This window comes from Rhinolophus sinicus, linkage group LG05 (assembly GCF_036562045.2).
Source record: "Rhinolophus sinicus isolate RSC01 linkage group LG05, ASM3656204v1, whole genome shotgun sequence".
NCBI lineage: Eukaryota > Metazoa > Chordata > Mammalia > Chiroptera > Rhinolophidae > Rhinolophus > Rhinolophus sinicus.
Genome location: NC_133755.1, coordinates 139,019,417 through 139,042,129, shown reverse-complemented (window position 1 = coordinate 139,042,129; position 22,713 = coordinate 139,019,417). Strand labels below are relative to the sequence as shown.

At 38.9% G+C, this 22,713-nt stretch overlaps 2 protein-coding genes across 13 annotated transcripts in view; one reads left to right on the top strand and one right to left on the bottom strand.

Annotated features, from left to right (window-relative positions):
* The window catches only part of FIG4 (FIG4 phosphoinositide 5-phosphatase), a 103,482-nt gene extending 97,858 nt beyond the window's left edge, over positions 1-5,624 (bottom strand). The window contains exon 1 of the mRNA XM_019735020.2: positions 5,370-5,624. Coding sequence (XP_019590579.2) covers positions 5,370-5,435 — 66 coding nt within the window. The 5' untranslated portion in view covers positions 5,436-5,624. The remainder of the gene's footprint in view (positions 1-5,369) is intronic.
* A 65-nt stretch (positions 5,625-5,689) lies between these two features.
* AK9 (adenylate kinase 9) overlaps positions 5,690-22,713 on the top strand; it is a 109,866-nt gene continuing 92,842 nt past the window's right edge. For 11 of the 12 annotated variants that reach the window (XM_074333409.1, XM_074333410.1, XM_074333407.1 and 8 more), the window contains exons 1-5: positions 6,338-6,493; positions 15,252-15,379; positions 16,644-16,707; positions 18,227-18,279; positions 18,382-18,478. In XM_074333409.1, the coding sequence (XP_074189510.1) occupies positions 15,263-15,379; positions 16,644-16,707; positions 18,227-18,279; positions 18,382-18,478 (331 nt within the window). In that variant the 5' untranslated portion in view covers positions 6,338-6,493; positions 15,252-15,262. Of the gene's footprint in view, positions 5,770-6,337; positions 6,494-15,251; positions 15,380-16,643; positions 16,708-18,226; positions 18,280-18,381; positions 18,479-22,713 lie in introns of those variants that run through there. The other variant, XM_074333408.1, reaches the window with a different exon arrangement.

Here is a 22,713-nt window from a genome sequence, read left to right as displayed (position 1 = left end):
TAAGACAGAAGATGACCTGAGCTGGCTCTCTTCCGAAAGTTAAGCATCGGTATTGAAGAAAACGCTTAAAATGTCAATATGTGGCTTTAACAGTGGTTGACTTAATATAAAGATGCACATGTTTCTAAAATATATACATGCACTCCAAATGGAATACAATAGATAACCCGTTTAACAGGAAATTCGGTATCTATTAACATTATTATCTCCTTTTATAATGACAGGCTAATTAATCACTCACTTTTCATCCGAGGGAAGAAAATCAGTCTTCTTGATAGACAAGAAATTTTAGGTTGTCTGATAGCTTCAATTAATGTTAAACTTCACTTGAACTTTCGGAATAAAGGTATTATTTTTAAAGATCACCGTGAAGTTACTTCTCACTACCTAACAGTATTACAGACCTCCTACCTCCTCACTTTTTCCAGTAATCCCACAATCAGTAATGCAGCTCAGAAAGTGAAATGGGTCGCTGACAGTCAAAAGGCATGTCTCCAAGTCCACTCTGCAGATGCAGAGCTTTACTGATGGGGAAGCTTCAAATCCCCTGTAGCTACAAGTGTGAAACTTTGACTCCTCCAACCACACCTGCCAAATCAACTATGCTTCTCTCTCCTACTTTATATCATTTCGTTCCCTGATCCAACCCCTAATTCCGTTCCCTAATGACACAAATCAAGGCTAATATGAAGGCTCATTGAGTAAGCTGCATTCCTCATGATGTGGTTCTTACTTACTTTATTCTATTTTATACGATGGGGTGGGAAGTAGGGAGAAGCTTCCTTAAATCCTTTTGGAACAAGGCAGGAATTAAATACACACTACCTACTCGCCCAGCTGCATACATACAACCAGTTTTGAGCCAGTAAGAGTAAAGGTGATGCTAACATCGTCACCCCCGCAAAACACACATGCAGACACAATAATCTGCCAGTTCTTTCTATTCAGCTACCAATTTTAAAGTCAACTGCTATGCATTCATTTCTTTGTTATGAAATGTTCACTTATTGCAATGGTAAGACCCCCTAGGGCATCACACATGAAGCAAGAGCTATACATTGTAAATCATCTAAGGTAAATTGCAGTTTCACCCAGGAAAACTTGAGGTTGCTGAAACTCCTAGTTGCACTGGGCTGCATGAATGTCAGGGCTGGGTCTGGTCTTAGTTTATCTGTGGGCCGGGGTCACAGGGCAGATAAGGGCTAGAGCTGAGCTGCAGGAGCCAAAGGACAGCATGAAGGTGCTGGGTGCCAGGGAGAACAGGTAAGTTTGGGAGGAAGCAGACCCTTCACAAGGCCCCAACGACACTTCCTGCATGCCACCTACCTCCCTATCCTCTCCAAATAGTCCTCAAACTTCACCTCTAAACACAGGTAACAATGACAGCCCAAACTTCACCTCAGGAGCAGTTTTGCTCAACTATCCTTCTAAATGCAGACTCAGGACAAGAGCCACTGATCTTGCCCAATGTCTCTTTTGTTCTTTAATGTGTCCCTAATTCCTTCATAACCAATTACTACACTCCCAGAAACCCAAACAAGAATGCCCGTTTCTTTCACATACTTGCCAACAATGACCTTGGGTCAATCTTTGCCATTCTGACAGGTGAAAAATGGGAATCTATTTTGATTGTATTGCCTTCATTAATAGCAAGTTGAATATCTTTTCATATTCATACTTCTTTTTGGCTAATTACCTATTCATGTATTTGTTCTTTTTTGTCCGGTGTTTTATTTTGCAAACTAATCTATACATTTTTTTGCATGTAAGAATATCCTACTTTACCCATCTTTCAGGCTATTAATATTAGGTTGATGCAAAAGTAATTGCCGTTTAAAAGGTTAAAAATAATTGCGAAAACCGCAATTACTTTTGTACCAACCTAATACTATCTCTGTAGTCTTTTGACTATTTTTTATTTACATTCATAGTTTTAAATGTTTTCTATTAGAAAAGAAAAAAATTAAGTCAATGATCTAAATGTCTACCTTATGAATCTAGAAAAGATGAACTGATTAATCTAAAATTCCTAAGAGGAAGAAAATAAGCTTCAGAGCAGAAATTGATTAAATAGAAAACAAACAATAGAAAAAATTAACCAAGTCAAAAGTTGGTTCTTTCAAAAGAATAATAAAATTGATAAACACCTAGCAAGATGGATCAAGAAAAAAATGAGAGAACACAAAACACCAATGTCAGAAATGAAAGAAGGAGTTTCACTACAAATCCTAGAGACATCCCAAGGTTAATAAGGGAATAACTTGATGACAATAAATTCAACAATTAAAATGAAATAGGCAAATTTCTTGAAAAGCACAATTTATCAGAACTGACTCAAGACCCATGAAAAATCTGCATAGCCCTATATCTGCTCTATAAATTGATTCATTATTAAAATTTGCCCCACAAAGCAACTCCAAGCCCAAATGCTTTCCGTAGTAAATTCTAGCAAACATTTAAAGAAAGAAACAATAGAAATCTTATACAATCACTTTCAGAAAATAGGAGAAGGAACACTTCTTGACTCATTTTATGAGGCCAGATTTACCCTGATATCAAAATCAGGCAAAGATGTCAAAGAAAATGATAGACCAATATCATGAACATAAATGTAAGAATCCTTAACAAAATATTAGCAAACAGAATCTAGCAATATATGAAAACAATAATATAGCAAAGTGGTAGGTAGAGAATGGAACAAGTTAGAGATAATAAAAGATGACAGAATGTTGGCAATTTTGAATCTGGGTGATGGATATATAGAGTTTATTATCTCATTCTGTTTACTTTGTATATGCTTAAAATTTCCATAATAAAAAAGCTAAAAACCAAAAAGACATACAAACCACAAGCCAAATGTTCTAAATTATCTGATGCCTCAGAAATATAATTGCTCTGTCAAACTGCTATAAAAGTTTCTAATCATTTACTCAATTTCTATGTACAATTTGTCACAGTCCAGTTACAAACTATGCCTAACAGCAGTTACTGACCCCCCTCAGTAACCCTGTCCTAACCTCTCTTTGCCTCATTTTTTTCTTCACCACATAATAATAGTAGTAGTAGTAGTGGAACAACATTTACCTCTTAGAGGATTTATGAGGACTGAATAATAAAATCTATGTAGACTGCTTTTTGGTGCCTAGCATACAAGTGCTCCGTGAGCGTTAGTGATAATTCTCATTAATACAACTTGCTAGTTTTTTTTTTTAATTCCTAGGATCGATTTAGTTGCCAGTAATTTCATGCCTTTTTCTGAATTACTTACATCCCTTAAACTTTGAGCTTCTTACTCAAAAAAATCTTTTGCTTATTTCTTTGCTTAAGTCAAAAATGCACCTACTGTACTAATGAAGAAACTGAAGTTCAAAGATTAAATGCAGCAGACATGGCTCAGGAGGTTGCCTTGGCCCAACCATCCCCTGAAACAAAGCAATGGTTCCATAGACTAGTCATTACTGCCAGACCCTTCCTGACCACGATGGTTTGTCCACCCAGGAGCAGATTCCCAATCATAGATGAGTAAGATTCCTTCTGTCAGCACTATGCTCTGTCCTTGGTAGCGCTCTTGAGAGGGTTCTCAGACCCTGATGTGTGTTTCTGTCTTCGCACAGGTTGGAGAGTTAGGCTCCTCCATGATTCTTCTAGGCAACGGCTCCTTCAGCATCCTTGTGATAAATTCGCTTTTTATCTCTAAGCTGGCTAGACTTAGTTTCCACTACTTAGATGGCTGAGGCGTCACAGCTGAGTTCTAGAACACGATACTCTTAAACCCCCTCCACCAGCATCTATTGAGAGCCTACCTTTTTCAAAGCAATGTACCAGATCTGGGCTGTGAGGACTAGCAAGATTTTGACAGGAGAAGAAGGGGTGGGACATTACAAGGAGAGAGAACAGCAGAAAAGGAACTGAAAGAAATACAATTTTGCTGCAAAATAAAGCACATAAAAGTACAGTTAATCTTCAATAAATGTTTGCTGAATTGATATTAAACTAGATATAAGATCAGACAGACAAGTTGACGACCAATCATATGTCAAACTAAGGGATTCAGCATTTACTCTCCTTAAAATGGGGGCCACTGAAGATTTCTGAGCAGAAGAGCCCTATATGAATTGTGCTTTAGAAAGAACATCTCAGCCAGTCCTCACGAATGCTCAGCTTATTAAAGAGCTGAAATTTCTGTGTTTTCAGTAGTGTTTATATTTCCAGCTAGGGACATTTACCAGCATATTGTACAGAAAGCTGAAGGTTTTGCTTTCATGTGAGAATGATAATTTCTGTATGACTCTTCTCAGAGAAAAACTGGATATTTGCAAATACAGTATAGTAGATAATTTCATCTTCTGGTCTGGGTCTCATCAAATGAAGTTGTTAGTAAAATTAATTTAGGGTCAAAAATTTTTCTACACTATGATGACCTGAGGCAGACATGATATTAGGACCATGTTATAACTGAGCAACTATTAAGCTAAGTACCTTCTTGTACTCCTCTATCTAATGAAGACAATCCAAGTTCCACCAAATGTGCCTCATAAGACACTCCATAGCATAAGAAAGAGTATTACGCAGGCTTCCAGCATATGCAATCTTGTTATCATGACGTGTAATTTTAAACAGAGCCTAATACACCAATTTAGAAAAGCTATGCTTTATTTTCCAACCACACAAATGACAAAATATGTACTGTACTTCTATAAACACCATTCCCTAAATTTTAGGGAACTAGTAAGCTAAACATAAAAACTGATCTGCTATTCGACTAGTAACTATTTACATGGCCATTTGAAGTAATAAAACAAAAGACATGTGTTGGAAAGAAGTCTATTGAAAAGCAAAATAATTTTATCCAAACAAATCAGCTGCATGTAAACAAAAGAAGTTTTTCTTTCCTTTCAAATAAAGAAAACCAAACATTTCAGCAATAAAACTACTGGTAATTAACATTGATCACAGTGATGGTATACCATGGAGTAGTAAAACAGACAAGTTACCGATTCATAGGTCAAAAACACCTTTTCATACCCATGCCTGTACTGTAACTAGTGAACTGTAGAACTCTAACAAACTTTCTGAAAGTTGAGAAAAGTCCAGTAACTCCTACAGAACCTCATGAACAGTTTCTGAGATACCACAAGCAGCTGTTTCCAGCATGTGCCAACCGTGGCTTTTAAATGGAAATATGTAGATGCGAAAGCACCAGTGTCCTGGGTGCGACAGCAGGGCAAAGCCCCCCTCAGACATATTCCCCAAAACTGGGATTAGGGAACTGGAGGATGGGGGTGGGGGTTATGCTGCCTCTGCCCTAAGGCCTCATATTCACTCGCCCGCCATCCTCCCGCCCGCACCCCGCCGCGTCGGGTACTCACAGCTCTGGTCTCATACAGAACCAGCTTCTGGACCGAGCTGATGATGGGAGCGGCGGCCGTGGGCATGGCCCGAGCAAATGGGGGCCCCCACGAAAGGGCACCAGGCGGTGCTGCCCAGGTTGTGGCAGCCTCCGATTGCCCAAGGAGACCCAGAGAGAAGACACCTCAGACCCCAGACAATTCCTGGGCCCTAAAGATGAAGATATAGATGACCCGCAACAGCTCAGGTGTTTCCGGATCCCGACGTCCCACCTCCAGGCAAGCCCCGCCCCGGGGGCGGGGCTGGAGGATTTACCATAGAGAGTTAGGGTAGAGGTTCCCAGAATCTGCGTGCTGAAGAGGAAGGAAGCGAAGGACGGCATTTTTAGTGCGGGCAGGAGAAAAAAACCGCGGAGGAAAGGTAGCGGATTAATTAAGTCTCTCATGTATTTGGTCCTTCTCTTTGGAAAGGGGGACTTGGAGCTCTATTACTTGTTTTGAAGTGTTTTTCCGAGTTGCAGACAGATCCATTCCCAAGTTGGTCTGTTTTTTCACTGTCTCCTTCTGCCTTTATTTTCCTGGAAACCTACTTTTACCCTTACGAGTCACAAAATCCATATCGTCCGGAGAGTGTGTGGTTCAAGGAATTTTTTAAAAAATCACCAGAAGTTGGAAATTTTGGACTTTGCCACGTATTTGTGCCTGAGGCTAACCGTTTGTAAATTCTACAAGTAAACTCTCGAGGGTAGTGTAGTGCAGTGTAGTGTAACACTGGCTTTGGAGTCAGGCAGTTCTGCGCTAAAATAAGGTTTTTTCCATTTGATGTTTGTGAACATAAATGGGCAATGCACGTACCCTCTCTGTCGCCTTCCATATTTGTGAAAAGCATTGCATTATAATTATGAATATAAAGTTAGGTATTCATGACTACAATTATGAATACAAAAAAGTGAATATTTAAAATAAATTTTTTTTCTTATTTTAAGCCACTCCCCTTAAAGCCCCGCCCTCGCTGCCACCCCACCCCTAGAGGCCCTGCGCGCCGCACCGCCAGGGGTTGCCTCGGCAACCGCTCAACAAATCCGAGAGTCCCCAGAGGCGGCTGCCGCTGGTCAGTGGGGTCCGCTGGGGTCCGCTACGACCAGGTAAGTAGGGGTCATAGTCCACTGCCTGGAGGCATTTTGGGGTAGATTGAGGGGAATCCCACCTCCTGCAGGGACCCCAGACCAGTTCCTTTTCTTGCATAACTAAACTTGGAGATCTGCGTAAATTACACGTTTTAAAATCACCCTTTCAGTGACTGTTTTCATTCCACAAATATTTACTGAGCACCTACTGTGAGAGCATAAAATGTACTGAAGTGGCTGCTAATCTAGCCTAGGCAGAGTGCTAGGTTTCCCAGGAGTTGAGCCCCCTGTAAACTGGACACAACCCGCTGCTAGAGAGTTTTTCAACTACTAAAAACGTGAGGAAATTTTAAAAATTTGTATTAAATTATAGTGTAAACACATAAAATGTAATATTAGAGATTATATTATACAACAATGTGATATTAGAGATAATATTGTAAATTCAAAATGGAGAAATTACAAAACTTTTAAAATAATTGGTTTAAATTTTCTTTCACAATTTAATACAACTTTTATTAAGAACTAGGAAGGTGACCATGTCAATTCTGGCATTTTGCATTGACTTGGGTCTTTTAACTGGGAAAAATATTTAGTCCTGTTCCATTTCATAATGGAAACCAGCTCTTCTGAACATGAGTTAAATATTTGCACAATGTTTTTATTTGGGATAACAATTCTTTTGTGTGTGTTTTTAGTTTCAGGGGTAAAAAACAATGCAATAAGTAGACATTTCACCCCTCACAAAGTGGTAACCCCCCTCCCCTAATCTATTGCCTCTCTGACATCGATATATCTATTACAATTCCATTGACTCTATTCCCTATGCTGTATTCCATATCCCGTGACCATATATATATATATATTTGACATACAATATTATTCAGCTACAGCTTTAGGTGTTTAGTGCAGTTGTCAAGCTCCTACACTATCCGTGAAGTGGTCTCCCTAACAAGACATGTGCCCATCTGACACCCTACAAAATCTTTACATTATTGATTATATTCCCCAAACTCTCTTTCATATCGCCGTGGCCATATTGTAGTTACCAATTTGTGCTTTCTAATCCCTTCCCCTTCTACCTCATCCCCCTCCACTCCCTTCTAGCAACCGTCACTTTTTCCTCTATATCTCTGAGATTGTTTCTGTTTACTTTGTTCAATTTATTGAGTTCTTTAGATTCCACATATAAGTGAGATGATATGGTATTTGTCTTTCTCTGACTTATTTCACTTAGCATAATGTTCTCTAGGTCCATCTATATCATTGCAAATGGTAAGATTTCATTCTTTATAGCTGAGTAATACTCTATTATACAAATGTACCACAGTTTCTTAATCCAGTCATCTACCAATAGTCATTTCAGTTGTTTCCAAGTCTTGGCTATTGTGAATAGCACTGCAATAAACATAGGGGTGCATATATTTTTTCTAATTAGTATCTTGGATTTCTTTAGGTAGATACCTAAGAGTGGAATTGCTGGGACATAGGTAGTTTCATTTCGTTTTTTGAGATACCTCCATACTGATTTCCACAGTGGCTGCACCAATCTGCAATCCCACCAACAGTGCACCAGGGTTCCCTTTTCTCCACAACTTCGCCAGCACTTGTTGTTTGTTGATTTATTGATGATAGCCATTCTGACCGGAGTGAGGTGGTATCTCATTGTGGTTTTTATTTGCATTTCTCTAATGATTAGTGAGGTTGAGCATTTTTCTGTATGTCTATTGGCCACCTGTATGTTCTCTTTAGAAAAATGTCTCTTCATGTCCTCTGCCCATTTTTTAATTGGGTTGCTCGTTTTTTTTGGTGTTGAGCTGAATGAGTGTTTCATAAATTTTGGATATTAACCCCTTATCAGATGTATCATTGACAAATAATTCTCCCATTCAGTAGGCTGCCTTTTTGTTTTATTGATAGTTTCCTTTGCTGTGAAAATACTTTTGTTTGATGTAATCCCATGTTTATTTTTTCTTTTATTTCCCTTGCCCAAGTAAAAATATTTCTCAGAATAATGTCTGTGAATTTACTCCCTATATTTTCCTCTAGGAGTTTTATGGTTTCAGGTCTTACATTTAAGTCTTTAATCCATTTTGAATTTGTTCTCATATATGGCATAAGGAGGTGGTCCAGTTTCATTTTTTTGCCTGTGTCTGTCCACTTTATCCAGCATCATTTATTAAATAGACTGTCTTTACCCCAACGTAAATTCTTGCTTCCATTGTCATAGATTAAATGACCATATCGGAATGGATTTATTTCTGGGCTCTCTATTCTGTTCCATTGATCTATGTGTCTGTTTTTATGCCAGTACCACACTGTTTTGACCACTATAGCCTTGTAGTATGATTTGATGTCAGGTAGCATGATACCTCCAACTTTGTTCTAGTTCTTAAGATTGCCCTGGCTATTCGGGGTCTTTTATGTTTCCATATAAATTTTAGGATTATGTGTTCTATTTCTGAGAAAAATGTGACTGGTAGTTTGATAGGAATTGCATTGAATCTATATATTGCCTTACGTAGTGTTGACGTTTTTAACTATATTAATTCTTCCTCTCCATAAACATGGTATGTGCTGCCACTTATTTGTATTTTCTTTGATTTCTCTCTTCAATGTCTTATAATTTTCTGAGTACAGGTCTTTCACTTCTTTGGTTACATTTATTCCTAGGTAAATTATTGTTTTTGAAGCAATTGTAAATGGGATTAATTTCTTGATTTTCCTCTTCTGGTAGTTTATTATTGGTGTATACACATGCAACTGATCTCTGAATATTAATTTTATATATTGCTACTTTACAAAATTTGTTTGTCAGTTCTAATAGTTTTTTGGTGGAGTCTTTGGAGTCCTCTCTATATAGTATCATGTTATCTGCATATAAAGACATTTTTATTTCCTCCTTTCCAATTTGGATGCCTTTTATTTCTTCTTCTTGTCATATGCTGTGGCTAGAACTTCTAGAACTATGTTGAATAAAAGTGATGAAAGTGGGCAACCTTATCTTGTTCCTCATCTTAAGGGGAAAGGTTTTAGCCTTTCCCTGTTGAATAAGATGTTAGCTGTGGGTATATCATATATGGCCTTCATTATGTTGAGATATGATCCTTCTATTCCTACTTTGCTAAGAGTTTTTATCATAAATGACTGCTGGATTTTATCAAATGCTTTTTCTGCATCTATTGATATGATCATGTGATTTTTATTTTTCATGTTGTTAATGTGGTATATCACATTAATTGATTTGTGGATATTGAACCAACCTTGCATACCAGGAATGAATCTCACTTGATCGTGATGTGTGATGTTTTTAATGTAATGCTGAATCCGATTTGCTAGTATTTTGTTGAGGATTTTTGCATCTGTGTTCATTAGGGATATAGGCCTGTAGTTTTCTTTTTTAGTACTGTCTTTGCCTGGTTTGGGGATCAGAGTAATAGTGGCCTCGTGAAATGTGCTTGGGAGCCTTCCCTCTTTCTGGATTTTTTGGAATAGTTTGGGGAGAATAGGTATTAATTCTTTTTTGAATGTTTTATAAAATTCACCTGTGAAACCATCTGGTCCAGGACTTCTGCTTGTTAGGAGATTGTTGATAGGGTAACAATTCTTAAAATAGCTGTAGAATTCTAGTTTTCCAATATATAGTTTTCAATTATTATATTATATTATAATTAAACACTTCCATTTGAATCTTGTCTTAGTTCGGTTCACCCAGAAGCAGATTCTGAGAAAAAAAAAAAAATTGAAGAGCAATGGTTTATATGGGCAATAATCTAACAAACAACAACAGGGAAGGGAAGGAAGCTACTAAAGGGAATACTATCAAGCAAATTTCTCTGTGGGCTGAACTCGTTGGGGGAATACTTGGATGTATGTGTCAGTTATTTACTCTTAAGGGGCAAGGGACGTGGGGTATTTATTCACCAACCCCTACCAGTTATTGGCTGAGACCTGCAATGGCAGAACATTAATTCTCTGGAGCTTCAGTCTGCCCTGTGCTCAGGCAGAATAGGTTCTGGCAGCCAGAGAGAGGCAAAGAATCACACATGCCAGCAATTGGAAGTTGGGCTGGCCATGCATGGAAAAGGTGTATGTCAAGTAGATATGGGCAGGGCACTAATAAGATCTCTGTTCCAACCTTTGCACCACTCATATCCACTCCTCCCCCATATTAAGTTCACACCATCCATCACTGATTCTTCAAGGTGGTGTCTGGTCCCAATTTCTAAAAGAAAAGGACTCACAAAATATGATTAGTAAGACAAGCTACAGAATCCACCACACAATTAATCCTAGGTCTGTAACTGACAATTCATTACTTCCCTCCTTTACCACCCATTCTAAATTTCCCTTATCCTTGGCCAGCACTTCTGGTCTAAGTTATTTTCCTAGTAAGGTAACCAGCCTTCATCCCTGAGTGGTGTAAGCCTCTGGTTATCATCTCCTTGTCAGGTTGTGGTTGCTGCAATTATCCATTTACTGGACATGAAAGCATCAAGAGGATCTCAGGGAATCCCAAGTTGAAGACATACATCTCCCTGCCCCAACTGTGTAGCAGCAACCCTACCTCCACCTGCCAGTGCAATAACTCTTTAAGGGCATGTGGCACCAAACATGACCAGGTGGCAACAGCAGTTTCAGGATGAGTAAAAACTAAGTGGGTCCCCTGCTAGAAGCATCTCTCTCCTCAGTAAAAAATCAGAACCTCCAGTCCAGCAGAACCTCAAGTTGTGAGGAAGGGTGGTATAAATTCCTCCTGTCAGTCACTGAGAGTGATGGTGGGAGGGACCACTCCTGCCAAATCCTTGGTTTAAAGAATATTCCTCATCTTGAAGTACAGTGTCTCAATCCCACACAATCCCAAACTGGTGCTTTAGCTGTACCTTTAAGAGGCCATTTCAGCATTCAGTTTGACCGGCATCGGTAGGATCAGTGGATCTCTCTTATCATCTCTCCTTTACTGTGAGGACGGTCCTTTGATCCAAGACAATAGTATATGGGATCCCATGATAATAAGACAACTCCAACCCCTCAGAAAGTGGTGCTTGCCAAGGCACTGCAGGTAAGGAAGGTAAGCCCTTAGTAGGAACACATGTAACCTGTTGCCCTCTCCAAGGTGAAGGAGTCCTGTGTAATCAATTTGTCACTGAATGGATGTATTGAGGGCTTATCCTCTCAGTCTTTGCTGTGGACAGGTAGGACATCCAGTGGTGGTAGTAGCTGGATCAGCCTGATGAGAGGAAGCCTCGTTGAGCCCATGCATAGCATTGCCTCCATCGCCTCCATCCTGACCATGCCTACTGCATTTATGAGCCATTAGGCAGGCACTGAAGTGACCGACGACAAAGACTGATTGGCATCCACTGGATAATCATCCTGTAGACGAGTGCCTGGTTGATGAGTGCCTCTTCTGAGATGGATGCTTTGTGAGAGACAAAGATCCACATATTTTGTATCCACTTGTGTTTTCTATGCTGCATAACAACTAACCAAAAATTTAGCAGCTTAAAATAACACACATTTATTTTCTCACAGTTTCCATGTCCAGCAGTCCTGGCATAGCTTAGCTGGGTCCTCTGTTCAGGGTCTCACAAGGCTGCAATCAAGGTGTTGGCTGGGCTGCATTTTCATCTGGAGACCCGACTAGGAAAGACTCCACTTCCAAGTTCATATTGTTGGCAAAGTTCATCTGTTTGTGGTGGTAGGACTGAGGTCCCACTTTTATTAGCTGTTGGTCAGTGGCTGCCCTCAGCTTCTGGAGGTCACCCACTGTTCCATGCCATATGGTCCTTTTACTACATTGCAACTTACTTCTTCAGAGCCAACCAGGGAATCTCTCTCCAGTCTACTAAGGTGGAGTCTTATATAACATAATGTGATCATGGGCGTGACACTCCACCTGCACTCAAAGGAAGAGAATTACACAAGGGTGTAACTCATTAGCGGTCACATTAAAGTATGTTCTCTACACTACTTTCATAGGTCCATGTAAATGACTTCTTCCCCCAAACTCTTTTCCTCTTTTCCAATCTTGCTCCTTCCAGGCCCTTGACCAAGTGAATTAGGACCCACTCCAGGTGACCTAGCCAGGATGTAAAAGCATGAGTCCTGGGAGAGAGCCCACGTATCAATAAACACTTATCCAGTCTACATTCCCCTATCCAGCACCCTCAGGATCGCCAAGGTGCGTTCTCCTGACACGTCATAGCCAGACCCTTCAGCTCTTTCAGTGCCTAATACCTTTCTTCCTGTACCAGTGCCTCCCCGTTGGGCTGGGCTGACACTTGGCCCCAGTTATTTCTCTAGAAGCTATGAGGGAAGATGAAAGCAAGTCTTGTGGAGGGCAAGCATTGTCTTCTGAGGCATCTGCCTCAAGCCAGGCAAGAAGAGGCTGCTATCTTCCCGAAATGACCTATTTCCGTTACCAGAAATTACCTATTTCTGGTAATGCAGAGCATTCAGGGTCATTTGAGGGTTTAAGGCACTTAGACATCCACCTCGAAAGCCCCATCCCAGGCCTTAGAGCCCTGGTTTTAGTACATAATAGAGATTTTTAAATAAGTGTACCATCTCTCTAAAATATTTAGATGCATTTTCCCCTTAGAACTACATTTTATAGTAGTAGTACTTATTTTTGGTGTTAAAAATACTTAAAATTTCAGCCCTTTAGTTCATGAAGTCTTCATTTCAAATCTTTTTAATATACTAGTAATGTTTTTTGCTATGTCTTGTTTTATGACATCTTAAAATAATATTAGTATATTAAGCCCATTTACCTGGAAGCGTATGTCCCCTCGATCCATTTTTATTGTTCTATGAACATTGCCCCAGACTACTGGGACATAGTTTTGTTCCATTTTTGAAGTCTTTTTATAAGGTTTTGTAATTTTTCCATGAAGGGCTTATATATCTTTTGTTATATTTAAACCTGGTTATTTTATATTTTTGCTGTTAAGGTAAGTCATATTTATCTCTGGTTACATTTTCTAGCTGGTTTTTTTTTTGGTGTATAGAGATGCAATTGAATTTTATATAATGATTTTGAATCCAGCAAATTGGATTCTTATTTTTTAATTCTTAAAGTTTATCTGTGATTGAGTCTTTTATGTAGGTAATTGTATCAACTGGGAATTGTCACGTCCAGAGCAACACGGGCAGTGAGGGAACGAGAAGGGGCAACGTTAGGTTAAAATTTAAGAAAGAAAGAAACAGAGACTTAATGCAGTTAAATCTCAGAGAGCCAAGGTGTCTTGCAGCCTGCCAAGAGACTGGAGCCCCGAATCGGACTGACTGGTGGCTTTTATTGATAATCATACAAGGAAGTAGTATTGTTTTTTACACAGTCTGTGAGACTCATCCATCATGTCACAAAAGTGAATCAAACCAATTATCCCTGTCCACTAGCAGCTGGAGCAGAAAGCCCTATGATGACTTAGGTGAGGTATGCACATCCCTGGGGATAAGTCTCTCATGTTGAAACTGTTCCGTTGAGCTAAGCGGAGAGACCTGATCTTTATCACTCTCATGACTTCTCTCACAATCAGGTGAGAGAGGAAAGCCAGAGTCAGCAGTGGCTTTTCCCAGGCAGGGGCAAGGGGAGGCAAGGCCCCTTCCCAGATCTTCCAAGGCAGCTCATTGGGTCCCCACATGGTTCCGCCTTGCTTGAGTTGTCCCCCCACCATGGGGAATCTTACTCGTCATTGGCTACAAACCATCTTTTGCGGACCAGACAGAGAGACATGAGGTGTAAACATCATGATAAAAGAAAGTCCCAAAAAGGCACAGTCTCACAGACTCTCCTCAAGGAAAGACACAGGGGGACAGTTGGCTAGGCTGCTGTGTGACAACAGGGAATAATTACAGTTTTCTTTATTTATCTTGTTATGACCTTAAAAGGAACATATCGGATATTTAATTATTAAATATAATGTTTGTCTTTTGTTCATATCCTTTATCGGGTTAAAGCAGTTCTAGTCCTAATTGCTAAGAGGTTTTCTTCTATTAATCACTAAAAGGTATTGAATTGTTTCTTACATTTTTCCGCTAAGATGATCATATAGTTTTTCTCCTTTAATTTATTTTAATATAAATTAATTTTCTCATACTGAACCAGCCTTGAATTCCTGAGGAAAACCCAACTTGGTCATGATGTTATCTTTTCTGTATATTGCTGGATTCAATTTGCTAATATTTTGATTAGGATTTTTAAATCTTGTTGATGAATGAAATTGGCACATAATTTGGGTTTTAACACTCTTCTCTGGTCTGAGTATGGAGGTTATATGAGACGCAGAAATTTATGTAGGAAGTCTACACTTTATCTTTTCTCTGAAAGAGACTTTGTAAAATTGTAAGACCTAGAGCTCTTCAATAACATCATCTGGTTTTTTGTGGGAAGATTTTTAGTTCTTGACTCCATTTCCTTAATGGTTGTAGAACTGCGCAGGTTTTCTTTTTTTTCTTGAGAAGCTGATTTTTCTAGGAATGTATCAATTTTGTTTAAGTTTTCAAATTTATTTTGCATAACTTTGTTTATGATATCCTCTTATTTACCATAGCTGCAGCATTATTATCTCCATAGTCCTTTCTCTTTTCTATATCTAATATTGTTAGATGAGTTTAAGTTATTTGCAATTATTGGCAAAATCTATGCGTTTAGTGGTGTGAGATACCTTCTGGGCTAAGTAAATTCACAGGGTATTCTAATACTCCCTATCCTGACTACGTTTTCCAGCTAAATTAGGTGCTTTAATACGCTTATTCTTTCTTATTATAGTATTTTGTATTATGACTTCTCAAGAGAAGATAGAAGAGCATCCTTTTGTGGATATATTTAATGAAGATGAAGCTGAAAAAGATTTTATGTTGTCTAAACCTGTTTGCTTTATTGTATTTGGGAAACCAGTAAGTTACCTCTTCTAACTTATTTAATATAATATTTATTTTTAAAAGCATAATCTTACATTACCATGCAAGAATGAAAACCACAGTGTGCTAATTTTTTGTGTTTGTTAGACTTTCATTGTATAACTTAAATTCTGATACAATATTGGTTATAAATTGATAACTTTCTCTCTTGTACACTGTAATTGAGAAGGAACCTAGATTGTATTTTTCTTTGGTTTTATATTATGAAGAAATTAACTCATCAAAGCACTGCACCATGACAATTGTTAGTAGTAAGCGATCCAAGGTGATTTCAGACTCAATCTGCATATAAAACTTTCTGTGAAATTTATTGCAAGGTTCTCTGGATATGTGAAGGTAAGACACTATTGGGACAAATGGAGGTTCTCCCATTGATATCTGAAGCTACTGAGAGGAAAGGTGTCTCACCTTTGCTCATAGTGTGTTAGTGGACCTGTGCATTGTCTTTCCACAAAACAGGAAGGAACCAAAAATGATTGTTAGAAGATAGCTTGCCTTTCTAGGCACTTCTAGTAAGGACCTCTAGCTAAGAGCTATTTTCAGCCAGAGAGCTAGTTGGTAGTTACTATTAGAGGAGCTGAACTGCTTAAAGAGTATTTCCAGAATGGCAGAGACTAAGGGCTGGATCCTGTATTTGACTTAATTTTATATGGATCCTGGGGCAGATACCAAGAAATGGTTCTAGTAACTTTCATTATGTTTGTAAAAACATAACAGAATTTTAAAAATCAACAGTGAAAGCAATCAGATGCAAATGTTACATCATTAGAGTGATCTTTTATCTTTAAAATATGATACTTTTCAGAGATGTCCGTTAAGGACTATTTTGCTCTTTGGAAGTTAATAAATGGAAGTCTGTTAAAACATTCATAATTATAAACTTTAGGAAGGAAATAAAATCATGAATCTCAATATAGTCACAATAATTTGTGTTCAAAATTACAAAATTTGACAATAAAAAATGTATAATACTTCGCATACCATTTTGGTACAGCTTCCTGGTTTCAGGGCTATTTTCTTAAAAAATTGTTTAAATCACTTCACAAAATACGGCAAATGCAGCAATTAGTAGAGGAAAATGAAACTACAAATATCTAAGGTCTACTCTTTGTTTATTTTGTGGGAAAAAAATTTACTTGATAATATTGTATCCATCAATAGAAGCTTTAAAAATGAGAATACCTGTTTCACTGGCAAATAGCTGTTTTATTGGGTTTTAAATAACATCTTTCTTTTTAAGGGAGTTGGAAAGACAACATTAGCCCAGCAGATAGCACAAACATGGAGATGTATTCGTGTAGAAGGTAAATTTTACTCTTTTTCCCAATATTTTATGCATTCAAACATGCATACAATGTAAAGAATTATACAGTGAACATTTATATACCCATCTACTCACCATCTAGACTCTATGATTGACATTTTGCTGTATTTGCTTTGTCACACATCACATTCAACACAGTGAATGTTATGTTTATAATAATATCAAACATGTTTTGCATTTCTCTTTACTCCTGGTTTTGTTCATAGAGTTTAGGAGGGTTTATAAAGTGTCTTTGACTCCATTCTACTGCTTCCAATTCTCTGATTTTATAATTTAAAGCTATTGGGGATATGTGTGTTTGTGGTATCTCCCTATGAAAGATCAGAAGAGAAGGAACTCTCACAGCTGCTCTTGGGAATAGTTTCCATAACTTAATTATCTTCAGTGATAAATTTTATTTTTTGTTATTTATAAATTCATTTTAATTCTTTGCAATACATAAGACAAAGATTGATATCTTCATATATAAATATTTTTTTAATCAATAAAACTATGTATGCCCTAATAGAAAAATAAGCAAAGGAATGAATCGTCAATTCATGAAAGTAGAAACAAAAATAGACAAATATAAGAAAAAAGAGTTTAATCTCATTGTTTTTCAAAGAAATGCTAATTAAAGTAACACTGCTCCATATTGTCTATCAAATGGGCAGTGAATTTTTAAATTTTCTACAATTATTGTTGGCAAGAATGCTATGAAATGAGCATTCCACATGCTATTGCAATCTGATATACTTCTTTAGGGAAAACATAACACACATACACAACTTTTAAATTTTCCTCTTTCTTTGATCAAAAAAATTCATTTGTAAGAAATCTTAAAGAATACCAAATGTTCAATAGAGTATTAGTAGCGAGGGACGTAATTGAGCTCCTGGGTCCTCCCCTAGGTCATGGCCCTGTCATTGCTATCCCAGGATGTCTCCCACCAAGGGATGGAATATTTCCTCTTAAAAAGGAGACATGTTATTCAAATTTCAGCCTCAGGACCCCTTTTTCTAATCAATGTTTATTGATTTTAACATTTCCTGATGTCTGTTTTCCTTTTATACAATCAATGTGTAAAATTAGTGGGCTCTGGATGTAACTGAAAGGTTATAAAAGTATCTGGACTAATAATACTAGTGTGTACTTTGTGTGATACTTTACAATTTCCAAATCACTGTCATATACCCAACTTCATTTCATCCTACTTTCTCTTGTGTACCACACAGGGCATACATACGAAAGTGCAGAGAACACGTGTTTCGGAAGTTAGCTTCCCCAAGGTCCTTTAGCTAGCGAGTGGCAGAGACATGTGCTCTGTGGAATACATTCTGCTGCCTCACACTTTGGTTAGGCTTAAATGACGTAATGTGTATAAACATGCTTTGTAAACTCTAAAGTGATATTATTAACAAATGTTAATCTTTGTTCCCAGTTACAAAGCACGCAAATATGTTTCTGAATTTGGCAATTCTGATGCCCATTTGTGCTAATATTTTGAATTCATGTTTTAGCTTTAGCAGTGTTGGAAGAACAAATTGCCAGTGAAACCGAATCAGGAGTTATGGTAAATAAATCTAAATTTCAAACTTAGTATGATTAAAAAAACAACAACTCTGTATTGTAGGTATATTATACAGTAATGTGCAATACCTGTGCTTGTTCTTAGTTGCAATCGATGCTGGTCAGTGGGCAAAGCATTCCAGATGAACTCGTCACAAAGCTGATGTTGGAGAAGCTGAACTCCCTAGAAGTTGCCCACTTTGGTATGTTTATTTTTATACATCAGTGGCTATCAAAGCAGCCTTAGAACTCGTGGTTTGTCTGAGGCACTAATAATTTCTGGAGTTGCTCTTTCTTTTGCCCTAGTACAGATCCCAGAGCCTGAATTCAGTTGAGCAGCTCAGATAGTTTTATTTGCTTGTTTATTTATTTTTATTATTCATATTCTACGTTTGTAAAAAAAAATAAAAAATAAAAAAATTAAGTTTATATGATCCAGTCTTCTTTTATTAAGTTGGTGCAAAAGTGATTGTGGTTTAAAAGGTTAAAAAATAATTGCAAAACTGCAATTTCTTGTGCACCAACCTAATAGCATTGTGTTATCCGTCAAAAGCATAAAACTCTGCTGCGGTCCTTCTCTCAGCGCTGACACACTCTGCTGACTGCTTTCCCATTCACCCTGAGTTTTATTATTAAGTCCTGTCAATAGTTAGGTTTCTTGGCATTAATCCACACTTACAAGGCAGGAGCAGGAAGTAGAATAGCCCCAGGTTAGCCTGTTCACCCCACGTGCCTGCCCTCTGACTCTGGGCCCGAGAGGTCTCTTGCACTCACACATTGTGGAGCATGGGCTCTGGACCTAACTGCTCAGACAAGGGCTGCTGGTGCTCAGATTGATGGAAGAGAAAGGAGCAAACTGTGACATTCGCAAAAGCAGGAAGAAAAGTAACGATGTGCTTGGGAGGAAATCACCCATCTGAAATAGATTTATTGAATGAAAGAAGAAAAATGTAGAAAGCTGTTTTACATTCTCATTAAATTAAGAGAGGACTTAATGATTATTAAAAATATAGGGATAAAAGTAAAGTGCAGTAAAGTGAAAACCATGATTACAAAGCAAATCAATGATAGTAGTAGCAAAAGCAGACTTGTCACTGCAAACTGTATCAATACATCTCTCCTGTATAGGTGATATATAGAATGAACTATATCCATCCATGTATAGACATATATCTATATGTCATCTATTATATATGTGTATATATATATATATATATATATACACACACACTGATCAGTGATAAAGAGGGTGAACTTGGTAAAAAACTCCCAGGATGTGGGAGGTTAAATTAGTAAAAAGGACAATCACAGAATTGCAATGTAGGTCAATACAGAGGGGGCCAAAGAAATGTATACACATTTTAAGAAAGGAAAACTGTATTAAAATTGCAATACTCAATATATACCAATAACAAAAGATGAATACAAGTCATGTGTATACATTTTTTTGGCACGCCCAGTAGAAGACCTAAAAAAACATAATGATTTAAAATGAAGCATGTGTAAGGTAAGGAGGCAAGTATCTTTTTGTTTATACTTTACCTCATCTTACCTCTTCAAAAATTTAGAGTGATTTACATGGCTACAAAAAGATAGCATAAATTATGAGTATTGGCAAAAAGAGAAAGGAAAAAAACCATGAAAAAATAAATCTACTCAGCTATGCTATGCACAATGTTCATAACCTTTTCTACTTCTTATTATGGAAAATTTCAAACAAATGGAGAGAGATTGATATAAAATCCACCCCCATGTGTATCCATCACCCAGTTTCTGCAATGACCACTTTTGTCTAATCTTGTTTCATATATTACTTCTACCTACACCCCTCCCCTAACCTACTTTATTTTGAAGCTAATCCATATCATATCAGTTTATCTGTAAATGTTTTGTACATATCTCAGAAAGATAAGGATTCTTTTTGAACTTAATCTATCAGTTCCCCTATTTCTTTCTATCATCTTTTGTTTTCTTTGTTGAAGAAACTGGTTATTTGTCTTTTAGAGTTTCTACATTCTGGATATTGCGATTGCATCCTCTGGCATCATTTAATGAAGTTCTCTGTCCCCTAGACTTCCCTGTATTTCACTTGGGAGCTGGCAGAGGAAAAGTGGTCTCAATGACTTCTTGAGTCTGAGGGCCCACTCTCAGCATGCATGGGCAGGGCCACGTTCTAGGCGTACACAGCTGAGCCCATTTAAAGACTACAGTGGAGCCCCTTCTGCCCAGCCTCCCCTCACCCATCCTGTAGCCTCCCCAAAGGAATTCCTTTGGAACCTAGCACTCTGGTAGACACAGTTTGAAAGTCTCTGCTCAGCAAGGATTCCTTCTGATGTTTGGTCGTACTCAGCAGCCTGGCAGATGGTAGAGGAAAACATGGAAGTTAAAGGCTTTCGAAGCAGGGATAGTAACTTGGGCTAGGGGCTGGACTAGGCTGCGTAATTGATGACTCCAGGATCCCTCAAGGCAGAGGTGTGCTGTGGGGAGCACTGCACAGTAGGGCACTGCCAAGTTCAAGCTCAGTTTTTTTCTGTACCAGAGTTCTTTTACACTGGGAGCTTCTATCACTATTTAGAAGGAACGTATACACTCTATAATTACAATCCTTTCATTTTTAACCTGTTGTGCTGTGTTGGCCTTGAGCCAAAATCAGCTTCCATGAAGTGCATCCTCACCCAAGAGAAAACTGTGGAGTTAGTTGGACAGCCCTGGTCTGGGCATTCCCTACCCCAGGGGTATCACATTGTGCATGCTCTGGCACGTCATTGATCACCAATGTGTCCACTCATGCCATGCTAGCCTGAGGCCAGATGGATTTAAGAACTGGCTGGACACGGAGCTTCCCGATGTCTCTGACTCTCATCACCTCAGTCTGAAAGCAGTAGCATGCCATCTTCAGTTTTGTGGAAATAGGGAATACCTTCTTCTTCCTACTGTGCCAGGAAGAGGGGACAAAGTGATGGTATGGACCCATTGGTTCCTCCTGGGCAATGGGGTGGACGGTCTTTCAGTTTTCTCCTGGTGGGGGTGATGCAGGCTGGGGACTAGACTGCAGCCTGCCGGCTCTGTCTTCGATAGTACATGCTCAGGCTCCCAGTGAGGGGTGGCGTGGGGTCTCACATGCCTCCATCTTCAGCGTGGAGGGCAAGGACTTGGTAATGGTGTCCAGAGGTATGGGACAGGGACCGGGAGTCCTCTGTGCTTTGTCTTCCCACTCTTGCCTCTGCAATGAGCAGTTCTGGTCTGTTTACAAAGAAGCATCCCCCTGAGATCTTCCCAGAATCAGGTCTAGGCAACTGTTATTCTACTGTAAATCTTCACGGGTGAGACACACTTAAGTGACATAACTGTCTCTCCCACGTCTTTTCCATAGATGCATTCCTAGGGTTTGGATGTGATGATAACTGGTCATCTCAGTGGGTAGAGCCCCCAAATCCATCGCTCAGGACATTCGGGCAGCCCAAATAATGGCCTATCCGGAAAGAGCCAGACTGTGGAAACAACCCCCTCTCCTGCTACCTCCCTCAGGAAAGAGACCAAGTGTGAAACTCATTTAAAGATACCAGGACACCTGAGGTTTAGCATACCTGCCAATGGTCACGCTTGGAATGCCTGATAAGGCCTCCAGGCAGTGGCAGTGGTTGTAGTAACACACAGGGTCCTGGAGAGCACAGTAAACAGAATGCCAGGCATTTTTGTGTCATCTGCTTGTGAAACACAGATGTTGGACAGCGCTGCCAACAGAGGGACAAGAGGGAGAGATTGTGTTTAGAAGGGGAGGGCATGAACTCTGGAGACTGACAGGTCTCAGGAGTTTGTCCGATCAGAAAGCGTGAGCTGGCAAGGGATGAATTCAATCTAGGGCTAGGCCAAGCTGTCCCCTTTACCCCAGTACCCACCATTGTGATGGCCAGACAGGGGAGGTAGTGCCAGCCATCATGTCCTAGAGGAGGCACTGGTCAAAGTCTTGAAAACAAGTTCTAATAAGATTGTTAATCAAGTGGGGGCTAGATTAACAACAGGAGTCAAACCAAACTAGGGGAGTGCTGAGCCAAGAAAGCAAGAAGCAAGAACAGCAGGAAGAAGCAAGCAGAGACATCTGGCCCGATTCCTGAGACGGTGCCAATACATGCAGGGCTGTATTTTTGCAGCGGTATCTTGAGCTCATTTAAAGAGCCTCAAATAGGATGAATGCCTTAGGATACCGCCACTATTTTCAAAGTGTTTCAAAGACAACAGCAAGAGCAAATAAGTAAGCCAAGCTGGAAACTAAGGATTATAGCAAGACGGGAGGGAATCATGATTACAGCTCATATATCCCAATCCAAGATAATAGGTCTCCTTTTCTGCCTTTTGAAGTTAAACTACTTAGGATTGCTTCTCTGGACAGTGTCCAACACATAGTAAGCAGAAATAAAGAGTTTGAGAAAGCTTAGGA